The 21,871-nt window shown below is 37.1% G+C and overlaps 1 protein-coding gene across 3 annotated transcripts in view; it reads left to right on the forward strand.

Annotated features, from left to right (window-relative positions):
* Positions 1-2,874: 2,874 nt before the first annotated feature.
* LOC149565228 (uncharacterized) overlaps positions 2,875-21,871 on the forward strand; it is a 196,891-nt gene continuing 177,894 nt past the window's right edge. Inside the window, exons 1-2 of one of the 3 annotated variants that reach the window (XM_089818779.1) lie at positions 2,875-2,941; positions 3,112-3,425. In XM_089818779.1, coding sequence (XP_089674905.1) covers positions 3,297-3,425 — 129 coding nt within the window. In that variant the 5' untranslated portion in view covers positions 2,875-2,941; positions 3,112-3,296. Of the gene's footprint in view, positions 2,942-3,021; positions 3,426-21,871 lie in introns of those variants that run through there. The other 2 variants (XM_089818778.1, XM_089818780.1) reach the window with 2 other exon arrangements.

Genomic DNA, 21,871 nt, shown 5'->3' on the forward strand with positions numbered 1-21,871 from the left:
CAAGGGTTCATTGAGGATGTTATACTTGTCTGTCACCTTCAAAAGTCCCTCTATGGCCTAAAGCAAGTTTCGTGAACTTGATATGCCATGATGGATTCCTTCCTTCTATCAGTTGGGTTCAATCGGTGTCATTTTGACTTGAATGTCCATATCTTGCAGCGGGATGTTACTCTCACCTTCCTTGTCCTCTATGTTGAAGACTTGTTGATCACAGGGAGTCACTTATCTCACATTGTGAAAGTCAAAAACTACCCTTTGTGATCAATTCTTAATGTCTGAATTAGGCTTTCTTCATTACTTGTTAGGGATTGAGATCTCTTAGTCACCTTTCGATATATTTATTGGCCAACTTAAGTATGCTCTTGATATGCTCTCTAGATTTCACATGGCCAAGTGTAAGTCTACATTGACTCCATTTTTGTTAGGGGTCAAACTTGAGGCTTCTTGTTCTTCACCCTTGGTTGATGCTACCTTGTATCGTCAATTCACTGGTAGCCTCATATACTTAACTCACACACGACCTAATACTTCATATGCTACGTGCATGGTTTCTAGGTTTATGCAGGAACAACATAAGATGCATTGGAAAGAAACTAAGTAGATTCTTCATTACATCCAAGGTACTCATAGTTATGAGATTTATTATGTAGCAGGTGTGGATATTGACTTGGTAGGATATACATATTTAGATTGGGTAGATGATTGTTAAGATCACAAGTCTACTTATGGGTATTGCTTCTATTAGAGTAAAGGATTAATTTAATTTAATTTATTAAATTTCCTTTACCCCCTTCTTAAGATTTCACTTGATGTGCATGCATTTTAATTTAATAATTCAATATTAATTTTTAAATGTCATTTACCTCTCAGGGTTTCCCTATTACGATTTTATGATCTTCTTTATTAGGATTGATCCATTGTATTTTCATTCATTCTTTTTAGTCTCATAATATATTATGTCATATTTTAGAGCCAACCCTTGCCTTCTCTTGTCTTTTTCTTCTCCGTGATAGGTTCTTGCATGTAGGTGTTCTACTGGATTTGTGGATTTGTTCCCATCAAATCCTTTAGCTTCTCTCTTGGTTTTGCTCCAGTTTTATTGTTCAAGCAAAAAACAATTTTCTAATTGCTCTTTCATCCATCGAGGTTGAGTATCGAGGAGCAATCAATGCAACCACTAAGGCTATTTGACTTCAACACATCCTTACTAAATTTGGCATTCCTTTCCAAAAGCCAATTGTCATCTTCTGTGACAATCAGAGTGCTATTCAAATTTCTTGCAATTTTGTCCATCATCAACGGACCAAGCAATTGAGATTCACATCCACTATATCTGGGAGTTGATTCATTAGAAGGTCATTGACCTTCAGTACTGTCAGACATCTTCACCAAACCCTTCATTGAGAGAAAGTTCATTCACTCACATGCCTTGCTTGGGGTGCGACAAATGTCTTCTTCTAGAGTTTATTAGCTTCATTTATACTCTCCTTTGGAGAGAAGTTTTATTCCACTAGGTTTTATTGTTTTTCTCTAGTTATGAGAGGATGCTTTATAGCTGTACATAGGTACCTAACATGGCTTTATTGCCAGGACCTATTAGCTATACATCACATTATAGTTAGAGTAAATGATTATTTTCCATTTCACTCTTATATTAGTTTACTTAAGTGAGCTCATTAATTAGGAGGATATTGCAAGTCATCTTTTTGACTCCAACTACTCCTAAGATATCACATGTGATTAATTCCAATTTGGACACCACCCTTCTAGATTATAGGTGGATGGTAGGTGGCTGATTCCACCAGGACTCTACTTCCTCCAAGTTGAGGCACTTGTCTCAATCTTGTCAAAGTATCCTCCCAACTCTTGCCTATATAAACAAGCTAGCTCTTATGTATTGCACATTAGGAAATATCGATTCTATTACGCCTTTGGGCATTTACAACAAAGATTGTTCTTGTATTGTTATTCTGAAAATTTTATTTCCTCTTGATTAATATATGTCTTTCATTAGATTCTGATTTTTAATATGTTTTATACAAATCCTAACAATTGAATGGGCTTTATTTCATTTTTCTGCGAAGAAATTTGAAGTAATTGATTGTTTTTTGCTCGATTATTGTCAAGATATGTTTATATTTGTATAAATGTTGAATGACCAATAACAAAGCTAACTTTTCTCTTCTAATCCCCATAATACTATGATATGAGAGTGAGAATTGATTACAAGATTTTTATTTTCTTTATTTCTTTAGTTTTAGATAGTTTGCATGCCTTTTAAAGATTTTTGGTTAAAATATATGCTTTTCCTACTTTCTAGTAAAAACTACCCATTGTAAATTCTTCAAAAATATTTAGAAGGTAGCTACACCATGTAAAATGAGGAGAGAGTGAGTGTAACACTTATTTCAAGAGTTAAAATATTTTGCCACTTGTTTGAGTGGAAAAATATAGAGTCGGGTGGCAAAGCCACCTCAAAAAGCTTATAATTGACTAAATAGGCCAACTTAAAAATATAATAGTAGACCACAATGAAATAATAAAAACTTAGATTTTCTTAAACAATATTTTAAAGACAATGATATATGAAACCCTAAAACTAAAAAAGGTGCTAAAAATGTCACAAAGACTTCAAGTTAAATGCTTCTAATTTTAATTGGTAAATAATCTTATATCTATATTGAATATAATACACCTTCAACATAATTATGTTTAATAATAAAATTAAATATCATCTTCTTTCTCATCATCATTTACAAAATTAAAAACCTTAAACAATAATATTTTAAATATAAAAGATAGAATATTTCGATTTGTTAATTTTATTTTTAAAAAATAAAACCAATATACATCATAATCCGTCAACATGTTATCTTGCATATAATTTTATAACGAAATCAATTCCTCCCGCTTTCTCTAGAAATGCTTCTCGTGTTAAAAGGTTTTTAATTCTTTCAGAAGATCTCTCCAGACTCTTCCCATTTTCATTTTCAAATATCCAGGGAATTGTATTCAATATTTAACATTTCGTCGTTTCATATATTTTAGCATTCAATATAATCCAGTGTACTTCAACTCGAGGTAGTGAAAATTCGCTCCACAATGCTACAGGTTCTTTGATGTTTATTCTGCGTGCTCAGGGAAATTGTATAGCTATGGACGGGAAGAGATATTGAGGTTATGTCAAAGTAAACTTCTTTTTACAATAGTCGAGACTTGATTTTGAGCACTGCGCAAAACTTGTACGACGATTTGGTCGCACTGTCCGTGTTGTTTTCTGCATTCTCGCACTCTGAATGCTAGCGATGAGTAAGGAAGGATTCATTGCTGAGGTTGGAAGAACAGCAGAGGCCGTCTGCGCTGACGAAGAGGCAGAAAATCCACTTCACGAAATTGAAAGTCTTTGCATGAGATGCCGAGAAAATGTGAGACTCGCTAACTAATAAATTGGCATTATATTTCTTCAATTTTTGTTCTTGTATTCTGACTGAACCAATTTTTAGCAGTCACTATTTTAAAGGTTAAATTGAAATATGATCTTTCTTTTTGAACAGAACCCTAAATAGCTGTGCTAGGAATCATGCTCTTTTTTTTTGCTGCAGCTGTTTAAGTTACAAGATAACCAGTTATTATCCCTCGTATGTTTATTCAAAGAGGGTTCTTAAGAATTTGCTTTCATCGATTCATCACTTTTATCATAAATAATTGGCATTCGATTCTAGAGTCGTTATTTGCCCATGTTATGTGTTTTGGATGTTGTTTTACTGCGTAAGATTTGCATTGTCAGTGTCTGCCTTTCGTTTTTGGCAGAGCAAGGTTTATGTACATATTTTGGTATTTACACAATACTTTTCGCGGGCTTATGGGAAGCAAGGCTAACTAAGCATCTGGCTAGGTGCTCCCAAGGGCAGTTTCCTCGTGTCTGGCCATGTACCACTTCCTCCATTAGGCAGGGATTTAAGCGTTTAACTAAAGAAAGATAATGTATAACTACGCCAGTTTTTTCGAGTCTTAGAAACTTATATGCGTGTTGGCAATTTATTCTTGATTGGAATGACCTCAAAGAGATTGGGAGAATCACTTGCATTTTTGGCCTGTTGAAAGAATAATTAGGTAGTGAAGGCACATTATATGCTTGTTTTCTCTTAAACCTAATTTTAATGTTTGTGTGGAGGGCATTTCTTGTTCCTAATTTTATTGTTTTGTGTGCTGTGAGAATTAATGTGCACTAGGCGTGTTTTCTTTTGGTATGATGTTTACAATTACAAATGTTCAGAGTAAGTATTATTTCAGATCCAAATGTATTTATTATATCCAAACCTTTATAAACGCCAAATACATAAATGTTTACACAACAACACTCATGGCTTAGTATTATACCTAAGATTCAATTAACCCGAAACTATTATGCCTGAATCTAGTAAAGCTACAGAATCCTGTTTCGTTCATGCATTTACATGGATAATCCAGATTACTAGTCAGGCTCACCATGGAAGATAAAATGCATTTATATTTAATCACAACAATTGCAATAATAATAGAAATCTCGGCTGCACAGACAATACAACAAACTGAGTATATGATGCTTACTGACAACCTGGATTACAGATCATCTATTATATCAAATGGGCCTCTAAAATGTTACAATATGCTGCTACAACAGCTATAGAAAACTGGAAGGCAAATGTTTACATGCTCAACATGTGGCAATCACAATGTTTTGCAAGCACAATATCTTTGTTTTCTGCCACTATGAAAGTACAAACACGACCTCCAAGTGAGGTTGTTCCTTTCGTCAAAGGGGTTTTGTATTACGAAGTAATTGGTAAATATTTGCTTGATATTAACAGAGACTAAGAGGTCAATATATACAAAAAAATAAACGATTTTTCCTTAGGAAATGATCGTAAAGAATAGAAACATTCTATTCTAGCTAAAAGAAAGCTAATAGATAACTACTGACTAACTAATATTAGAAACATTCTAATATTTATAATAAATTACAAATAGATAACCATTAACTAATAATAGAAGCTTATCTATTATCGTAATACCTTCCCTTAATGGTCAATCTATCCACAACACCAAGCTGTCCTCTAAATTTAACAAACTTATCAGGACCAAGAGGCTTGGTGAGAATGTCTAGAGTTTGATTCGTGGTAGGAACATACTACAAGTCTATTGTCCCGTCTTCAACTAGTTGTCGTATATAGTGACAATGGACATCCACATGCCTGGTTCGTTCATGGAAGATTGGATTCCGTGCTAATTTGATAACACCTTCAGTATCAACAAAAAAAGTGGTCGGTCTTATTGGTGACATCTGCATATCCCCAAGCATCCGATAAAGCCAAACAACTTCACAACTTGCCTTGACTGTCCCTCTGTATTTGGCCTCAGTAGATGAGAGAGAAACTGCATGCTACTTCTTATTGGTCCATGTGATGGCATTGGATCCCAAATTGAACACATATCTAGAAGTTGACTTTTTATTGTCAACAAAGCCTGCCCAATTTGAATTTGTGAACCCATTGAGTCTAGGATTAGAACTTTGAGGGTAAAGAAGTCCAAAATCTATAGTGCTCTTCACATAACGAACCACACGCTTTGCTGCCATCCAATGATCAGCCTTAGGAGCTGTAATAAATTGTGAGATGTAGTTGATTGCGAAGCTGATATCAGGCCTAGTGGCAGATAGGTAGATGAGGCTACTTACTAGTTACCTGTATGTAGTATCATCAACGGGAGGAGAATTAGACTTGGCTGATAACTTGAGACCTTTCTCCATGGGTGTAGATGTAGGCTTGCAATCCTGCATTCAGAATTTGTCTAACAGAGCCTTGACATATTTGGACTGAGAGTTGAATATACCAGAAGATTGTTGCCAAACCTCAACATCTAGTCAATAATGCATGAACCCAAGGTCAGTCATATCAAAAGACTAGCATAAATTCTGTTTGATTCCCTGAATCAAAAATGCGAACTGCCAGTGATGATCAAATCATCCACATAAATAACCAGAAGGATGATGTCACTGTCTATAGTCTTGATGTACAAATTTTAGTCTGAAGAAGTCCTCTAGAAGTCTTGATCACTGAGGTACTTATCAATTTTCATGTACCATGCCCTAGGGGCTTGCTTCAAGCCATAGAGAGCTTTCACTAATTTGAGAACCTGATGTTTTTTACCGACAACCTTGAAAATAGGATGTTGCGTCATGTAGACCTTTTCTTGTAGGTCACCTTTTAGAAAAGCTCTCTTGATGTCCATCTAATGGACCTTCCAACCAAGCTGTGCTGCCATGGCTAGGACTAATATGATTGTGTTCATCTTTGTAGTAGGGGCAAAGGTTTCCTCATAATTAATGCCTTGACATTGAGAAAAACCCTTTGCAACTACAAGTTTTGTACTCATCCAAAGTACTATTGGATTTGTATTTGATTTTGTAAACCCATTTGCAGCCAATGGGTTTCTTCCTTGGTGGAAGATCAGAAAGGACCCATGTGTTATTCTTGAGCAGGCTCTAGTGTTCAAATGTCATGGCCTGTTCCCACTTTGGAATTCCTTTAATCGCGGAATATGTTTGAGGTTCAAATACACTATAAATGTTGGCTATGAGCAAAGTTAATAGATAGATCAACAAGTGTCTTAGCCTACCACTTAGGTCGGAGAGGAGAATGACCAACTTTAGTATCAGGAGATGCTTTAGGATCAGGTTCCTCATAAGAAGAATTTGGATCAAACTCAGGTGAAGCATCTACAAATTTGGGTGATCCTGTAGGAGAAGTTGGAGATGTCTTTACAGGGATCACTAGTATAATTGGAGTGTAGGATCTACTGAAGCCCTCCCATATGGTGGACCTAAGGAAGCCTAACTCCCAAATCATGAGCCTTCATTAGCTGTCGTATTGGATCAGGAACATGAGAAATAGGCATCAATGGTCCTCGTTGCTCATCAAAGACTACATCACGATTGTACAAGAGATGAGATGTCTTAGTGTCGATCTAGCCGTGGGCTTGTGAAGACTATTATATCCAGCAAGCATGAGTTTCTGGCTCATGGCATCCAACTTGGTGCGTGACACATCAGGGATCCAAACAAAAGCAAGGGAGCCAAAAACTTTTAGGTGACTGATTCTGGGCTTGTGACCTAACAAGGCCTCTTCCAGAGTCCTACCTTTTACTGCCACTGTGGGGGACTGGTTCAAAAGATAAACTGTAGTGTTAACTGCTTCTACCCAGAACTTCTTCGAAACATGTTTGTGTTTGAGCATGGATTGAGTCATCTTGGTGATTGTTCTGTTTCGACATTCAACTACACTGTTTTATTGTGGTGTGTTGGGTGTGGTTAATTGGCGGTTAACGCCATGAGTATCCAAGAAGCTAGATAATTCATTAGAACAAAATTCGCCCCCATTGTCTGACCTAAGAGTAATAATAGATTTCCCAGACTCTTTTTCAACTAAAGGTTTAAACTTTTGAAATACATGAAATGCATCTGATTTCTGTTTAAGAAAATATACCCACATTTTTCTACTGAAATCATCAACAAACAACAAAAAATATCTGGACTCAAGAACAGAAGGAGTGACCATAAGGCCTAAGATATTGACATGAACACGCTGAAGTACCTAAGAAGCTTGCCATGAATTGCCACTGGTGAAAGGTGTGCGACATTACTTCCCAGCTTGGCATGCGTCATAAACTCCAAGTTGCTGAGTCTGAATGTCTGGCAAACCAAGGACAAGCTCTTCCCAAGCAAGCTGAGAGAGATAATGCATATTTAAGTGCCCATACCATTGATGCCAATGTGTGCTAACAGAAGACCGTTGAGCAGTCATAGCTAAGTCTCGAGAAACACCAGAATCACTAAGTTGGAAAAGACCATGATCTTCAAGACCCATTGCAATAATAGACTGAGTCTTCTTATCAGTGATGGTACATTGTGTAAGCACACAGAAATGGTCACCTTGACTATGTGCCCCGGTTTCATAATTTATGTCAAGCTTGAATCAATATTTGCATCATCATTTCCTTTGATCAAATTAAATTATTTGAATTATTCAATTGATTTGAATTATAAATTAATCATTATTATTTTACATCAATTTCCTTGATTAAATTGGAATTCATTTACTTTAATTATTTTAAATAAATGGTTTGATAATCTTGATTTTTGTATTATTTAATTAAAAGAATTTACTCCCTTTTAATTAAATAAAACTCCTCACTTAATTTTATGTGCAACAATTATTATTTTAAAAGAAATAATTAAATAACTGTCGCACACTTAATTTTGTAAGAAAAGGGATTATTTTACATTTTAAATCAAATAAAAACACCCCTCATCTTATAATTTTTATGGAGTGTTACACTCCACATCTCTTAATTAAATGCTAATTGCACATTCTCTTATGTGGGTCATACCCTTTAATTTAATTTTCATTTTCCCTCCAATTTGGGAATGCCTCTTTGGATTGATATATAAAGGAGACCTTCTCCTTCATTTTGACATCACGATTTCTTTTGCTCCGGTTATTATAGACATTTTTGAAGCTTTCTTGGAGACTTGGAGATATCTTGCACGTTCATGATCATTTGAATTTTCCATTCATTGGATGTACTTGCGAAGACCAAGACCGATGTTCATATGAGAGCCACCACTACAAACCTTTGAAGGTCTTTAGGTCTTTGCACATTGATAATAGGAAGCTATGAGTTGATTCTTGAGATCTTGCGTTTTTATGGTGTTATTTTGAAGGATTTCAAGTGTAAGGATTCATAAAGTGTGTTTGCTATTTGTCCAAATTTTTCACACACACACTGATGTGAACTGAAGGTGACATCCAACTGTGGAGAATGTCGCAACAATTGACTGACTGAGAGTAGATTTAGTTCCATCCCTGAAACGTAGTACACATTGAGGAAAATTAGGTTCCTCCCAGCATACTGAATCTGAATGTTGCTTTTGTCGACAACAGTGTACTCTTCTCTGCTGCTAAAAATAACAGATTTGAATAAGGCTGGTAGTCTGCGAACCAATCTCTGCGGTGGGTGAAATGACAGTGGCACCTGAATCAATGTACCAAGCAGGCAACTTCACATGATCTGTTGGTCTTTTAGCCATGAAGGCGTAAAAGACAGATTCCATCTGCTCATTGTACTCTGCATTGTTCGCTTTGGGCTGTGAACATGATTGCTTAGATTGGGCAGCTAAGCGTTTTCAACATTCAACCTTCATGTGACCAAACTTGTGGCAATAGTAGCATTGAATGTTTTTCTTTTGGTAACCTTCTGAAGTTGGAGTAGAGGACTTTTGTTGAGAAGATTGCTGAGACTTGCTTTTATCCTTTTGAAAGGATTTAGTAGCAAAGACTTGCTTTGTGGTGGAGTTGGAATTGCTACCGAACTGTTGTTTCCACCAATCTTGTTGAAGCAGGAGTTTGCATAGATATGTGAATTTCAGATCAAAACCAGAAGAAGTGATGTTGAGAGTCTCGACAAAATGCTCATAGGACTTGGGTAAACTCCTAAGAGTGATGACCACAATGTCCTTATCCTCTATCTTGCGACTAATGACAAGCAACTGATCACGGATTTACTGAATCCTATTTAGGTGAGTTTGGAGCGATGTTCGCTCATCCATGATAATAGAAAACAAAGTGTTCTTAAAAAAGAAAGCTCTTCTTTTGTCAGAAGTCTCATGAAGAATTTTGAGATGTGTGCCCATATCTCGGTAGTTGTCTTGTTGGATGGAATCTGAGACTGCTGATCTTCAGCTATGGATAATTTGAGAAGCATAACTGCCTCTCAATTATTTAGATCCCATGTATATTGATTAGTACCAGGGGTAGTTGGATGCTGTGTAACACCCAAAACAATTTGATCAGTATTCTGATATTAAAAAATTGCTATTATTCACTGCTTCCAAGTGCCATAATTCCGACTATTGAATTTTGAATTGCTTTCGAGCAAAATATTATTAAGAGATGCTATAGTACATTTTTCAATGAAAAAACGTGAAAATCTATGAAGGCATGTACTTTGAGGCAAAAAAATAAAAGACCCAAAAATTTGAAGGGGTGCACAGAAGAGAGCTGGAAAAACCCAAAAAAAATATGTTGTCAGTTTCCGGATCCGCTGGCTAAAAATTGAGGCACCAAACAAATTTGACGACAACCTAGTTGAGCTCTCAAAAAACCCATTAGGAATCTGTGATTAGGAAAATTTTTTGAGCCCAAAAATTAGGGTTTCAAACTCAAACATCTTGGGCTGAAAAAAACTTGAAATCAATTTTTTAAATTTGCAGCAAAAAGGACAGTTTTTGGGCGCGAATCTGTTACTGAGAGTTTTAAGAAACCCCTGGCGTCACTTCTAGCCCTAGATGTGCAGGAAAAAAGGATAAGAATGCCCAAAAAAAATCATGGTTTTTAAAAAATGACAAAAAAAAAAATATTAAATATTGATTGTCAATATTCTCAGACAAACCCTAGTTCAAAGCAAATATTTCAGAAAAATAATTTCAAAAATAGGGTTTGTTGATTTCAGAAAAGAAATTATGATTTTCAGTTTTTTTTAAAGAAGTGGCTCTGATACCATATTACGAAGTAATTGGTAAATATTTGCTTGATATTAACGGAGACCGAACGGTGAATATATTCAAAAAAATAAAACAATGTTTCCTTAGGAAATGATCGTAAAGAATATAAACATTCTATTCTAGCTTAAAAAAAGCTAACAAATAACTATAGACTAATTAATGTTAGAAACATTCTAATATTTACAATAGATTACAAATAGATAACCATTAACTAATAATAGAAGTTTATCTATTATCGTAATATTTTGTCCTTTGATGTTTGAGATTTAAATGGTTTCCATCCTTCAACCTCTTTCAAATTTGTGGGTTTTCATCTACAAACTTAGATGCTTGAGCATGTGCTTGCTACAAGTTCTAGATAGGGTTTTAATATTCAATAACAATCTTTCTGTTTAGACCTTGAATCCTTAAGACTTCATAAAGGAATTTTGAAACTTGCATTAATTGCAATTGTCTAGTTATTGCTATGCAATAGAGATTGCCATACTCAATGGAGTCGTTTTTACCTTAAGACATGCTTGAAATTACATCACATAATTTTGGATGTGCCTAGGATGGACAAGGAAAAGTTTCCTTCATAAAAATAGTGAGAGATCACATAATTTTTGAATCCCTAACTGTTGCATTAATGACAGCTACAGTCACATCTTCAATTGTAGCATTGGAGGTACGTGTGGATCCATGTCTCGATTATTAAATGATTTTTATATGCCCATGGAAAAACATCTAAAAGCTGCATCATCCTTTTGAGCATTAATGACTATTTAGTTGTGCAAGGAAGCAGGTGAGGTGAATAGTTAAAAAATGGTGTTGTTAGGTAAATTTTTGTTGTAGTTGTATTAGGCAAAGGAGATGAAAGCTCCTTTTATAGATTTACAAAGACGATGTTTCTAAAAGAAACAATCATGAACTAAAGAAGAAAATAAAAACTACCTAATAAACTAAAGACTAACTAAGATGACCATTAAAGAAACATTATAACGTTTTAATACCCTCCTATAATGGTCATTGTCTAACTGTTGTCTTTTGGTCACAAATTCTTCAAAACATTTTGCTGCTATTGAGATCCTTCCTAGATTTGCAAAATGCTATTGACCAAGAAGCCATCCATAAAAATGAAATATAGAAGAGTGCCTCCGTCTTCAGAATGCTTTGCAACAATAAACAATAGCCTGCCACTATCTTTGCCACTAAGATGAATCTGCCACTAACTCTCTTAGAATTAGTATAGTGTTTGACTAGGAATCAAAACTTTGATGTTGGATAATGAAGCTGCTCTTCCTTGGAGACTGAGACAAGAACTCAGAACAACTAGGACAATGTTGAGGAAAAATCGACAAACCCTCCAAACTTTGTAGATGAGCATGATGCCGCAAAACAAATACTTCTAACGATTTTTATTTGAAAAAATCAAAAAACAAAATTCTAGAAAAAAAACTCTAGATTAGAAGAGGCTCAAATTTTTCTAAAAGAAATCCTCAAATTTTTAAAAACCCATTGACTTGCTCTGATACCATGTTATGTTAAATCAATGTTGTTGTAGTTGTACTAAGCAAAGGAGATGAAAGCTCCTTATATAGATTTGCAAAGACAACGTTTTTAAAAGAAACAATCATGAACTAAAAAAGAAAAATAGAAATTGGCCTAATAAACTAAAGACTAACTAAGATGACCATTAAAGAAATATTAAATTTTTTTAAATATTCACAAGTCAGGGATACTTCATGACTCTCATGCATTGGTTGAAGACATGAGGTTAGCTAGCAAGTTTGATGGGAAGGACAAGTTCAAAATTTGTGAAGGGGAAAAAAGTGGGGTTCAAAGGAGGATGAATAGATTTGATAGCCTAAGAGAAGGGAACAGAGGTAGGGGATATATGTTTGCTATGCTTGGATGGTTGAATTAGACACTATGGCATACATCAAGGAAAAGAGATGTTGGGGTGAAAGTTGTGTTGGAATGGATGTATTGCCCCCTTTTGTATATGCCCCAGTTTTTGCTGTAAAATCACAAATTCCAAGTAAAACAAGAAATAGAATATAATTAGTAACATTATTATGTACTTGGTTGAGATTGTGCAATATGTTAGGAAATCATTGAAATATAATCCACAAAATAGATCTGCTTTGTTAGAGATATTGAAACATAGATTATTGCAACTACGGTTGGGGACATTAAATAAACCACAAGATATATTCAATTTATTGATGCAGTCCAACCATTGGAGATATAGGATAAGGTGTGTATTAGCGTACTGTTGATGTGAGTTAAATGCCACTACAAAATACATAATTGAATTCTTAGTATTCTCAATGAAACACCAAATCCCCAACTCTCTTGAATAAGGATGCTCATATGCTAAAAAATGTATATGGATTGTGTGATCAAATGAGACAACCACAAGGTTCCTTCTTACTGTGGGCTTTCACTTAGTTTTACGATGTGATATTTTGGTTATCGCAAAGGGACTTACGTTGTTCAATGGATATCAACTTGATTTTAACTTCCTCTAGCCAACATATTTCAGAAAAAGAGTTTTTAGAAAGCTAATCTACTCTTAGAATGTGAGAAATCATAAATGTCTTTGTGACTCTACTAGACAGTTTAACCATAGACATCAACCAAGATAGTGCAATCTCCTAAAGTAAATGTAAGATGTTCACTTTACCACCATTCCATTAACACCATCTATTGAATGCATATCAATGTGCAAGCAATAATCAAAGTTAAGTTCATAAATATGCTATTTGACCACATGAGGCAAACTTACTATCAACAAACAACTAGTAGTTTGGTCTAAGCGAGTTCACCAAAGGTATATCCAAAATATCTTCCATTCAACTAAATACTACTTCTAATCAACATGAAATGAAATCTTAAGAGAGGAAATGTAGAAACCATGCAATACTCCAAAGCAACCCATGTAATCCACCATGAAGAGCAAGAATGAATCAACAATTACTTTGATAGTATTGTGGCAACGATTTCAACAAGTCTCCTCTCCTACGCTACTCTACTCTTCTGTGTTATAAATGAGGAGGCCTTGGCCTTTTATAGTTACTCAATTACATTAAAGGGCCAAGATCAATTAAAGATCAAGGACCAAGATTAGCCCATGATAAACCCTAATGAGGGTTGCCACTACTATCATCCAATTGCATGAAGATGCCACCTTGTGGGCCAATAGGAAAATTACAATCCTTTTGAGATCCAATGAGAAAATAGATAAGGTAGAGAGGGCATTAGATGCCTTCTATATGTACACTTGGCATGATTTGATTGAATGTGCTTGAACATGTGTAATCAAGCCTTCTAATTGGTTGAAGATGAGTGGGCACAACCTCAACATCCTTATCTCACAGACTTGACCAATTCTTTGGTGGTGAGAAAATATCTCTTGATACTTGAGATTTTGAAGCCTTCAATTGTGATGACATTTTCCCAAATTGCTTCATCTTCTCAAATTTTCTCAATTTATAAATATCAAGGTCATGGAGCTGAAGTCAAGATCTCAATCGAGAGCATAACCATTGTCTAAACCAACTCACTTCCCTATCATAACCTTTTCTTTCTTTTGATATTTGCTTTATTCCTCATGATATTTTGTTTCGGCTCACGAGTAGTGAAGCTCATAAATGGTTTGTTGAAACCATAGCCACACTAGGAGGGCATGAACAAGGTTCATACATGGAACTATCAAAGAGTATGAGCTTTCAAGTTATATGTGAGATGTGAGAGATTTATTTAAAAGTGAAAAATCCCCTAAAGGTGAAATTTTTTAAAATCCAAAAAAATACAAAATTGGTTGAAAATGATGCTAAATGGTGTGCTCACAATTGCACCCACCACAAGAAGATTGAGAAGTAATTTAGGATGATACATTTGCAACATTTCACTCTTTTTCTTAGAGATGGAAGAAATAACCAAGAATATTTGCAAATTGGTGACTCACCATACGACTAAGAGGAAAAGACTCTAAGAATTGAAAGGACAGTCTAAAGAAGGCTTGAAATGGAAAGGGCAAAACGTGAAAGAGCAAAAAGAGTACAACGCGAGAGAGAAGTTTACAAAAGAATCAAATGAAAAACAAAGGCTGAAAGACTAACTAGGGAGAATCAAGAGAGAGAAGATCAAAGTTAGTTCCAAACTGGATAAGAAAATAAGCTCATTCTTATTAGTGGGATAAAAAAGATAAAAGTAAATTCCAAAAAGAAGAGGTTTTTCAATGGAAGGGCACTAATACCATAGTATGTAGGTGGCGTTTTGCCAACTTGGTTTGATTTAAACAAGCAATTACATTAACAATGATTATCTTAACTTGCATCTTCGAGACAATGTAGAGTACATGGCACTACAAATGAGGAAATGCATTGTTTGTTTTTTCTTTTGAGTGTTGAATCAACATTGCAAGATAATAGCAATACTTACCATATCAAAATCATAGTTTTGTGAGTTTAAAGAAAAGATCAAGAGGAAACCAAGAAATAGATATGAAGGAAATACTTGATTTCAACATTGGTGTACCTCACAACTTGTCACATTTAAAATCTACTTGTCCATTATGTCCAGATACCATCAACCCAGTCAAATTTCAAATGGGGTGATATGAAGAATTTTTAAGGGAAGGAAACAAGGATGGCGGTCAACACTTAAGTTGGATATCAAAAGAGGGGCATGTTGCTTCACAATTTGTGGAAAACAAAATGCAACAAGGTAGTATGAGCTTAATGACCAAGTCAATCAAAAGGAAGGTGAACTTTCATGCTTCATATTATAGGAGATAAGTGTGGAGAAGAAAATCAAAGAGGCAATAGAATTTCTCCAAGGAAGGGAAGGATAGCAAGTGAAGATAAACATTTCAAAACTTTGAAGGGGGAAGAACTACAAGAAGATTATTGCAAATTTGAAGAAGAGGAAATCCTTGGCAAATTTTTATTCATGCTACAAGAGGAGATCCTCAAGGATGATTTGCTAGAAATTTCAAGCATCCTCCAATGCGAATATAGTCAAGTGGACATATTGAATAAAGAACTTGAAGTACAAATAAATCTAGATATGAAGAGCAATTTGACAAGGTAATACAAAATGTCATCACCACAATGTTTTTTTGGGGGTGCTAAAATATCTTGAGGAAGAAATACAAAAGGAATCATTGCCAATGATATTTCAAGACAAAAAAGTTGTTGCACGAGGAAGGATAGTGGGAGAAGATAAATATTTCAAAACTCTCAAGGGTGGAGAACTAAGAAGATTGTGAATTGGAAGAAGGGGAAATCCTTGGCAAAGTTTAAGTCATGCTACAAGAGATCATTGTGGATGATTTGCAAGAAATTTCAAGCATCCTCCAAAGGGAAGATAGTGAAGTGGATAGGTTGAATCAAGAACTTCAAGTTATTATAGATGAATCTAGATATAAAGAGCAATGTGACATGGTAATACAAGATATCATCACCACAATGTTTTTTTAGTGGTTGTTGAAAGATCTCAAGAAAGAAATACAAATGGAATAATTGCCAATGACATTTCAAGACAAACAAGTTTGTTGCAAGTGACATGATTCACCATTAGCTTCAACCCTTCGAGATGTTGCCACTTGAGATTAAATTGGAAGATTCTCCTACCAATGTCGAAGACACCATGATTGATGAGTATATACATGAGGAATTGCAAGATGTTCCTAATTTCCTATAGAAGAATCAATTGGCTATTGCATATCAGATGATGAAACTATAAGCATTCATAGAGAGAATATGCAAGATGATGAACAAGTTACTCCCACGGAAGGTGAGAATGAGGAGCAATGTGGGTTGGTGCTATAGTTTGATAGTGCATTTGAACAACTTGAAGAAATATTTGAGGAACAAATCATCAAAGAATCGTCGATTTTTGAGGATGCGGTCAAGAAGACAAAAAATTGCGTTAGGAGACTCACAAGGATGCATGGTTCATGTTACATATGGGTGGGCCCCAAATGCGATATTTTATGGATTTGATTTCAAGATTGATCCTGCTTTGGTCACTCATGAGTTTGATGTTGATGCTAGTGGGAAGATTCATCTTCAACTTCGACCCCCTGAAGGTTCAGATGATCAATAAATGTTTCAACAAGAAATTCCAGTTGAAACAGACTAGGTTGTTTCTTTCCTTGCTTCTAATAGTGAAAGTTATTATTTTGATTACGGTGATCTAAGAAAGATGACTTTCATTTGGATTGACCATAATCGATATGAGTTGCCCCATTTGTCGATTTTACATGATATATTTCCAGAATTTGAAAATGAGGTGATAATTTTTTTTTAGAATACATGGATAAATTTGCAAGACTAAGAACCATCACTCAAGCCTTGTTGCTCTTGAACATTTTGAGAAACCATGTTAGATTAAGTGTATATATTGGCCTTTTGAGTGTTATCCCTTTAGAATCTTGTACATATTTAGAGTAGTAGGTTTGTCTTGGACCATTTGGTTCAAGAAGTTTAGAATAGGTTTCCTTTCCATTAGTTAGTTTAGTTGCTTTTCCTTGAGTTAGTTGACTTGAGATTTTCTTAGACAAGATAAGATAATAATATTAATGTCCAATAAAAAAACCACTACAGGTCTATGGCACTGAGCATACAAACAAGAGAGCCGACAAGAGTAGGAGCACCAAACAGTGTTCGAGAAGAAACAAAACAAAAAGCAAGAGCAGAAAAGCCAAGGCAAGAACTAGGGGTCCTCCCTTGGCAAAAAGATATTGATCACAGAAGGGTATAATTGTGGACGATCAAGAGTCCTAGATTGTCGTTGAGAACCACTGGAAACGTGTCGCTGTCTAGAAAGACTGGTGCAATGTCTCACCGATCTAGAGTGAGTGATATTGGATGATCTTTTCACGCCCTGCGGTGGAGATGGGGGGAGAAAATGGCATTGATGAGCTGATTGGAGGTATAACACTGAGGTAGAAGTGACTGCAAGGTATGATCGCGGAGCTGGGTGGCCTCCTGGAGGTAAAGTACTAAGCATCACTGGTCAATGTAATTGAAGAATGCTGAAAGAGAGAAGCAATCTTTGAATAGGCAATGGAATCTCCCTCTGATCTCATGGTAGATAGGACAACGGAAAATAAAGTGAGTCTTAGTCTCAACCTCCGTCAAAGTACACAGTCGATAGGTTTGGTCATCTCTATCCATATGGTGGTCGGTTTGGACTCGAAGACGATGGGAACCAACTCTGAAGGAGCCCAGAGAGAAACGCAGGGTGTGACTCCAATGCCGAGATAAATAAGTAGGGCGAACAATAACCCCATCATGGGTCTCAAAAAAATACTCAACATAGAAGGCCATCCTCGGACGTAATCCTCCGGGAGGATTACACCAGGCAGTGGTAATGTACTGTCTGTAAATATCCAGTCTGACATGCTCATTCAACTTTTGACGTGAAGGAAGGATGTGAGCCGGAGCATCCAACGAGAATTGATAAGGAGGAAGGCAATCAATCTCAATCCCAATCGAACTCAAAAGAGAGGTAGTCTGGGCGTACCAACATCGAGATCTAGTGCTAGTATTGGATCTGATAATTGTAATAGAGGAACAGTAAGCCAGGTAAGAATATCTGTGTTGATCGACAGTCAAATCTGCAAAACCATGAAGGTGATGGAGAAACCAGATCAGATTAAATATGGTTGCAAGTTTGAAGGGTTGAGCACCAAACTTGGCTAAGATAATACTGTGGGGGGTGAGTTTGTGGCATCTAATGATACGCCATTGAAGCAAGGTCTGAATACGCTCGATAGAGGTCCAATTCGGGATAAGAACAAAAGGTCCCCAAACCACAGAGCCATAAAGAACGGTCGGCCAAACCAAGGAGTCTAGGAGGGATAGGTTGGACGAAATGTCTTGGAAATGATGTCTGAAGCATTGTCTCTCAAGCATGGCAAGGGAGCCCATGCCCTTACTGACTTTGGATTGGATAGCTGGTCCCAAACTGAAGCAAGGACCCGAGAACTTCACCCCAAGGTACATGTAAGAAGTAATCTCAATCTCCTTTCCTTGAAAAAAGAAATGAAGATGATAGGTCTTTAAGTAGTTAAAGATCATAACTCAAGTCTTACTTAGATTGACCACGAGCTGACGTTGATCACAAAAGAAGCCAAACCATCTAGGAGTCTCTGTAAACTGTCACGGGAAGAGGTCAGCAATACCACATCATCTTCAAAAAGGAGAATGGAGATCAAACTTGATGTAAATAACACCTATCACTGGGGTGCGAGGAGTTTATAAGGAAGTCCTCAAGCTCGTCGATATACAGACCAAACAGAGTGGGCAAGAGGGGGTAGCCTTGTTTCACCCGAATGGTGCTCTGGATCAGAACAAAGAAGCCCTCAGGAGTCCTGAATCTACTAACCACAAACTCATAAAGTCTTATAATAACAGTCAACAACATATTCAAAATCCCAATCTCACTAAGCCTTTGGAATAGGGCCATCCTAGGAATGGAATCAAAAGCCTTCCGAAAGTCTACAAAACAACATAGACTTTCTCAAAATGGTGCCTAGTCTCCTCGATAATAGCCCATAGTGTCAAGATGTGATCCATAGTTCGGTAGTTAGCACGAAAATCTACCTCACCTCTTGCTCTACAACCTCTCTTGTCAAGCTCATTGGATAACATAGTGTTCAGAGTTGTGGTATAAAGTTTGGCAAATGTATGCTTGATCATGATGGTCTTGTAGTGGCGGGGTCAGAGATAGGCCCAAACTTATGAATAGGATATATCACATGCCTCAACCAAGAATTAGGAAAACTAGTACAGACCACTCTATTGAAGAGTGTAGGGGGGTAGGAGCCAAGGACTGAGGCACCAAGCTTGAAAAGTTCGGCCTGGAAACCTTCCTTGTCAGCTGCTCTGCTGCATCTCATGGATCCAATGGCCTTGTAAACACTGGAGGGGGTGAACAGATGATAGTAAGGAGGCAGAATGGGATGGAGAGATGGCTGGTTAGGAATGTCATAAAATACAATAGTGTGAGAGATTAGAGAGTGAAAATCAAGGATGGAGGGGGGGGGGGGGACATTGAGGGAATAAGGTGTGCCAGAAGATTTGGGATTGCGAATAAGCATGGAGCAAAGGGATAAGGTGTGCCAAAAGACTGGGGATTGTGAATAAGCGTAGAGCGAAGGGATCTGCACTGAGAAGAGACAAAATAACTTGTCTTACAGTGAAGGCGACACAGATAAGTATAATGTAGATGGGTGAAAGCTGGAGAATGAGTCTCAAAAGCGGAGCGAACGAAGCAATGGAAAGATTTGCAATCGGCGTCGAACCATTAGTTCATAGGGCATGTGTTCCGACGCTTGGATCCGTGAGAGAGGGGAGAGCGGTGGGGGATAGAAAGGATAGTGAACTCCAAAATGCAATCAACAAGTAAATCAAACATGGAGGAGACCTCACACGAATCACTGAAGCAAGCAGGGGTCAGGAGTCTCCTAAGATGCAAGGAAAAGAGCTCACCATCACCCTCGGGGAACCAAAAGCAAATAGGGGGTGGGTAACAATAGATGAGATGCGAGGAGGGTGGAGAGAAGGCGATAGGCGAGGGGAAACACATAGAGCAATGCTAAGAAGAGCATGGTTGGCCAAGGGGAGATGCGAAATGGTGAAGCTGTGAATGGAAGGAATGAAGGAGGAAGAAGTGAGGGCATAGTCCACTACTCTTGCGCCACCACCATGGGGCCAACAAGTAAACAACTCATTACGAGGAAAGGAAGATAGACCGTTCAAAATCAACAAGCTAGAGGACTCACAAAGCTGGAGGAGGTGGCAATCGTAACAAGAAAGCGGCCCAAGAGCATCATTTGAGGTATGTTGAAGTCCTAGACTGGTTAGATCTATCTCAGAAGTGCAGATCGAATCAGAACCATGATCATGTATAGGAGTCTAGAGATTCCTAGTCCGTGCATTGAAGTCCCTAAGAATGATGATGTCACCCAAAGCAGCAAACTATGAGACGCACTCCTTAAGGTCACAGAATGGGTCCCCATCTTCGGCCCCATGAATGGCATATGTAGAAGAGGTCGGTGGAAAATAGCACACAACAATAAAGATGTTCCTCTGTCGGTGATTCCTACAACCAATACAAACCCACATGAATCTGACAAAGGTGTCAGAGTGGACCATTGAGGTAGAACTGAAAATATCATCCCTAATCAAACAGGCAACACCCTTGGATTTGTAGACCCCACTAGAAGTAGGAACCTCCTTTCTACAAACTGACAGCCACTGGTACCCAACATATCCAAGAAGCGTGCGCATGGGACTCTCATGAGTTTCAGTGACAAACAAAATATCAACGGACCCCACCGCATCGTGAAAGAGACTAGGCAATGACCATAAAGAGCCATGACCATTCTAGTAATTGACAAGAAGAGAGCATGTGGAGGGCTTCCTCTTGTTCGATTGGTGGCGAAATTGTCATGTGGCCTTAGAGGCTTGTCTTGCTTCCCATCTGCTCGGAGGTGAATCATGAATAACTGCTCTAAGGTTCTTGATAACAACCCATTTTCCCGCACATCTAGCCTTTGCCACAATCCCTCGAGCATGTTTTAGCTCTGCTACCTGTGCCTTTGTGAGAACTTCATCCAAAAAAATCTTAGAGGGGAGAGAGAACAACTTTCTCTTGGTTCTAAGAGGATGAAGCTTGTCAAAAAATGAGAAAAATTAAATGAAGAGGGTATCTCTAGGACCAAACCAGCATTTGTCCAATGTGATGTTAGAGATATTAAGCTGATCAATGAGGAAAGAGCGTCCAATAGAGAGAGGGTCGAAAGTGGGAGAGAGACCACGGATACGCAAGTTGAGCTCACGAGCCCGTCTCACATGCTCATCATCTATATTCCCCTCAACAATCTTATCTAAGCTTGATATAGGTGCAGTAGTAGTTGTGTTAGTGTAGAGAGAGGCCCATGATTTCAACTTCTTTTCAGTTTTAGAAATCAGAGAATAGTGTACTGCAGCCATTTCCATTTGCTGTTTTTTGATCTTTTCTAGCCCATCCAGTTGCTTGATGATGGATTCTATGTTGGACTTCAAGCCTGCAGTTTGAGAGATGAAGGTAGTGGAGAAGCCTTTGATTTGGGAGGCGTTCAGTCTTGTGGCCTGCTTGAGTTAAGCAATTGCCTTCGTTAGTGGTATAACCTGTTCTCGAAGTAGAGTATTGTCTGTTTCAAGCTTATTTACACGGTCACACATCCTCTGGTAGGTTAGAGGTTGGGTTTGTGACAAACATGTGTCTCCC

Source organism: Cupressus sempervirens, chromosome 3, assembly GCF_028749045.1.
Source record: "Cupressus sempervirens isolate cs-2001-9-10 chromosome 3, ASM2874904v1, whole genome shotgun sequence".
Classification (NCBI taxonomy): Eukaryota; Viridiplantae; Streptophyta; class Pinopsida; order Cupressales; family Cupressaceae; genus Cupressus; species Cupressus sempervirens.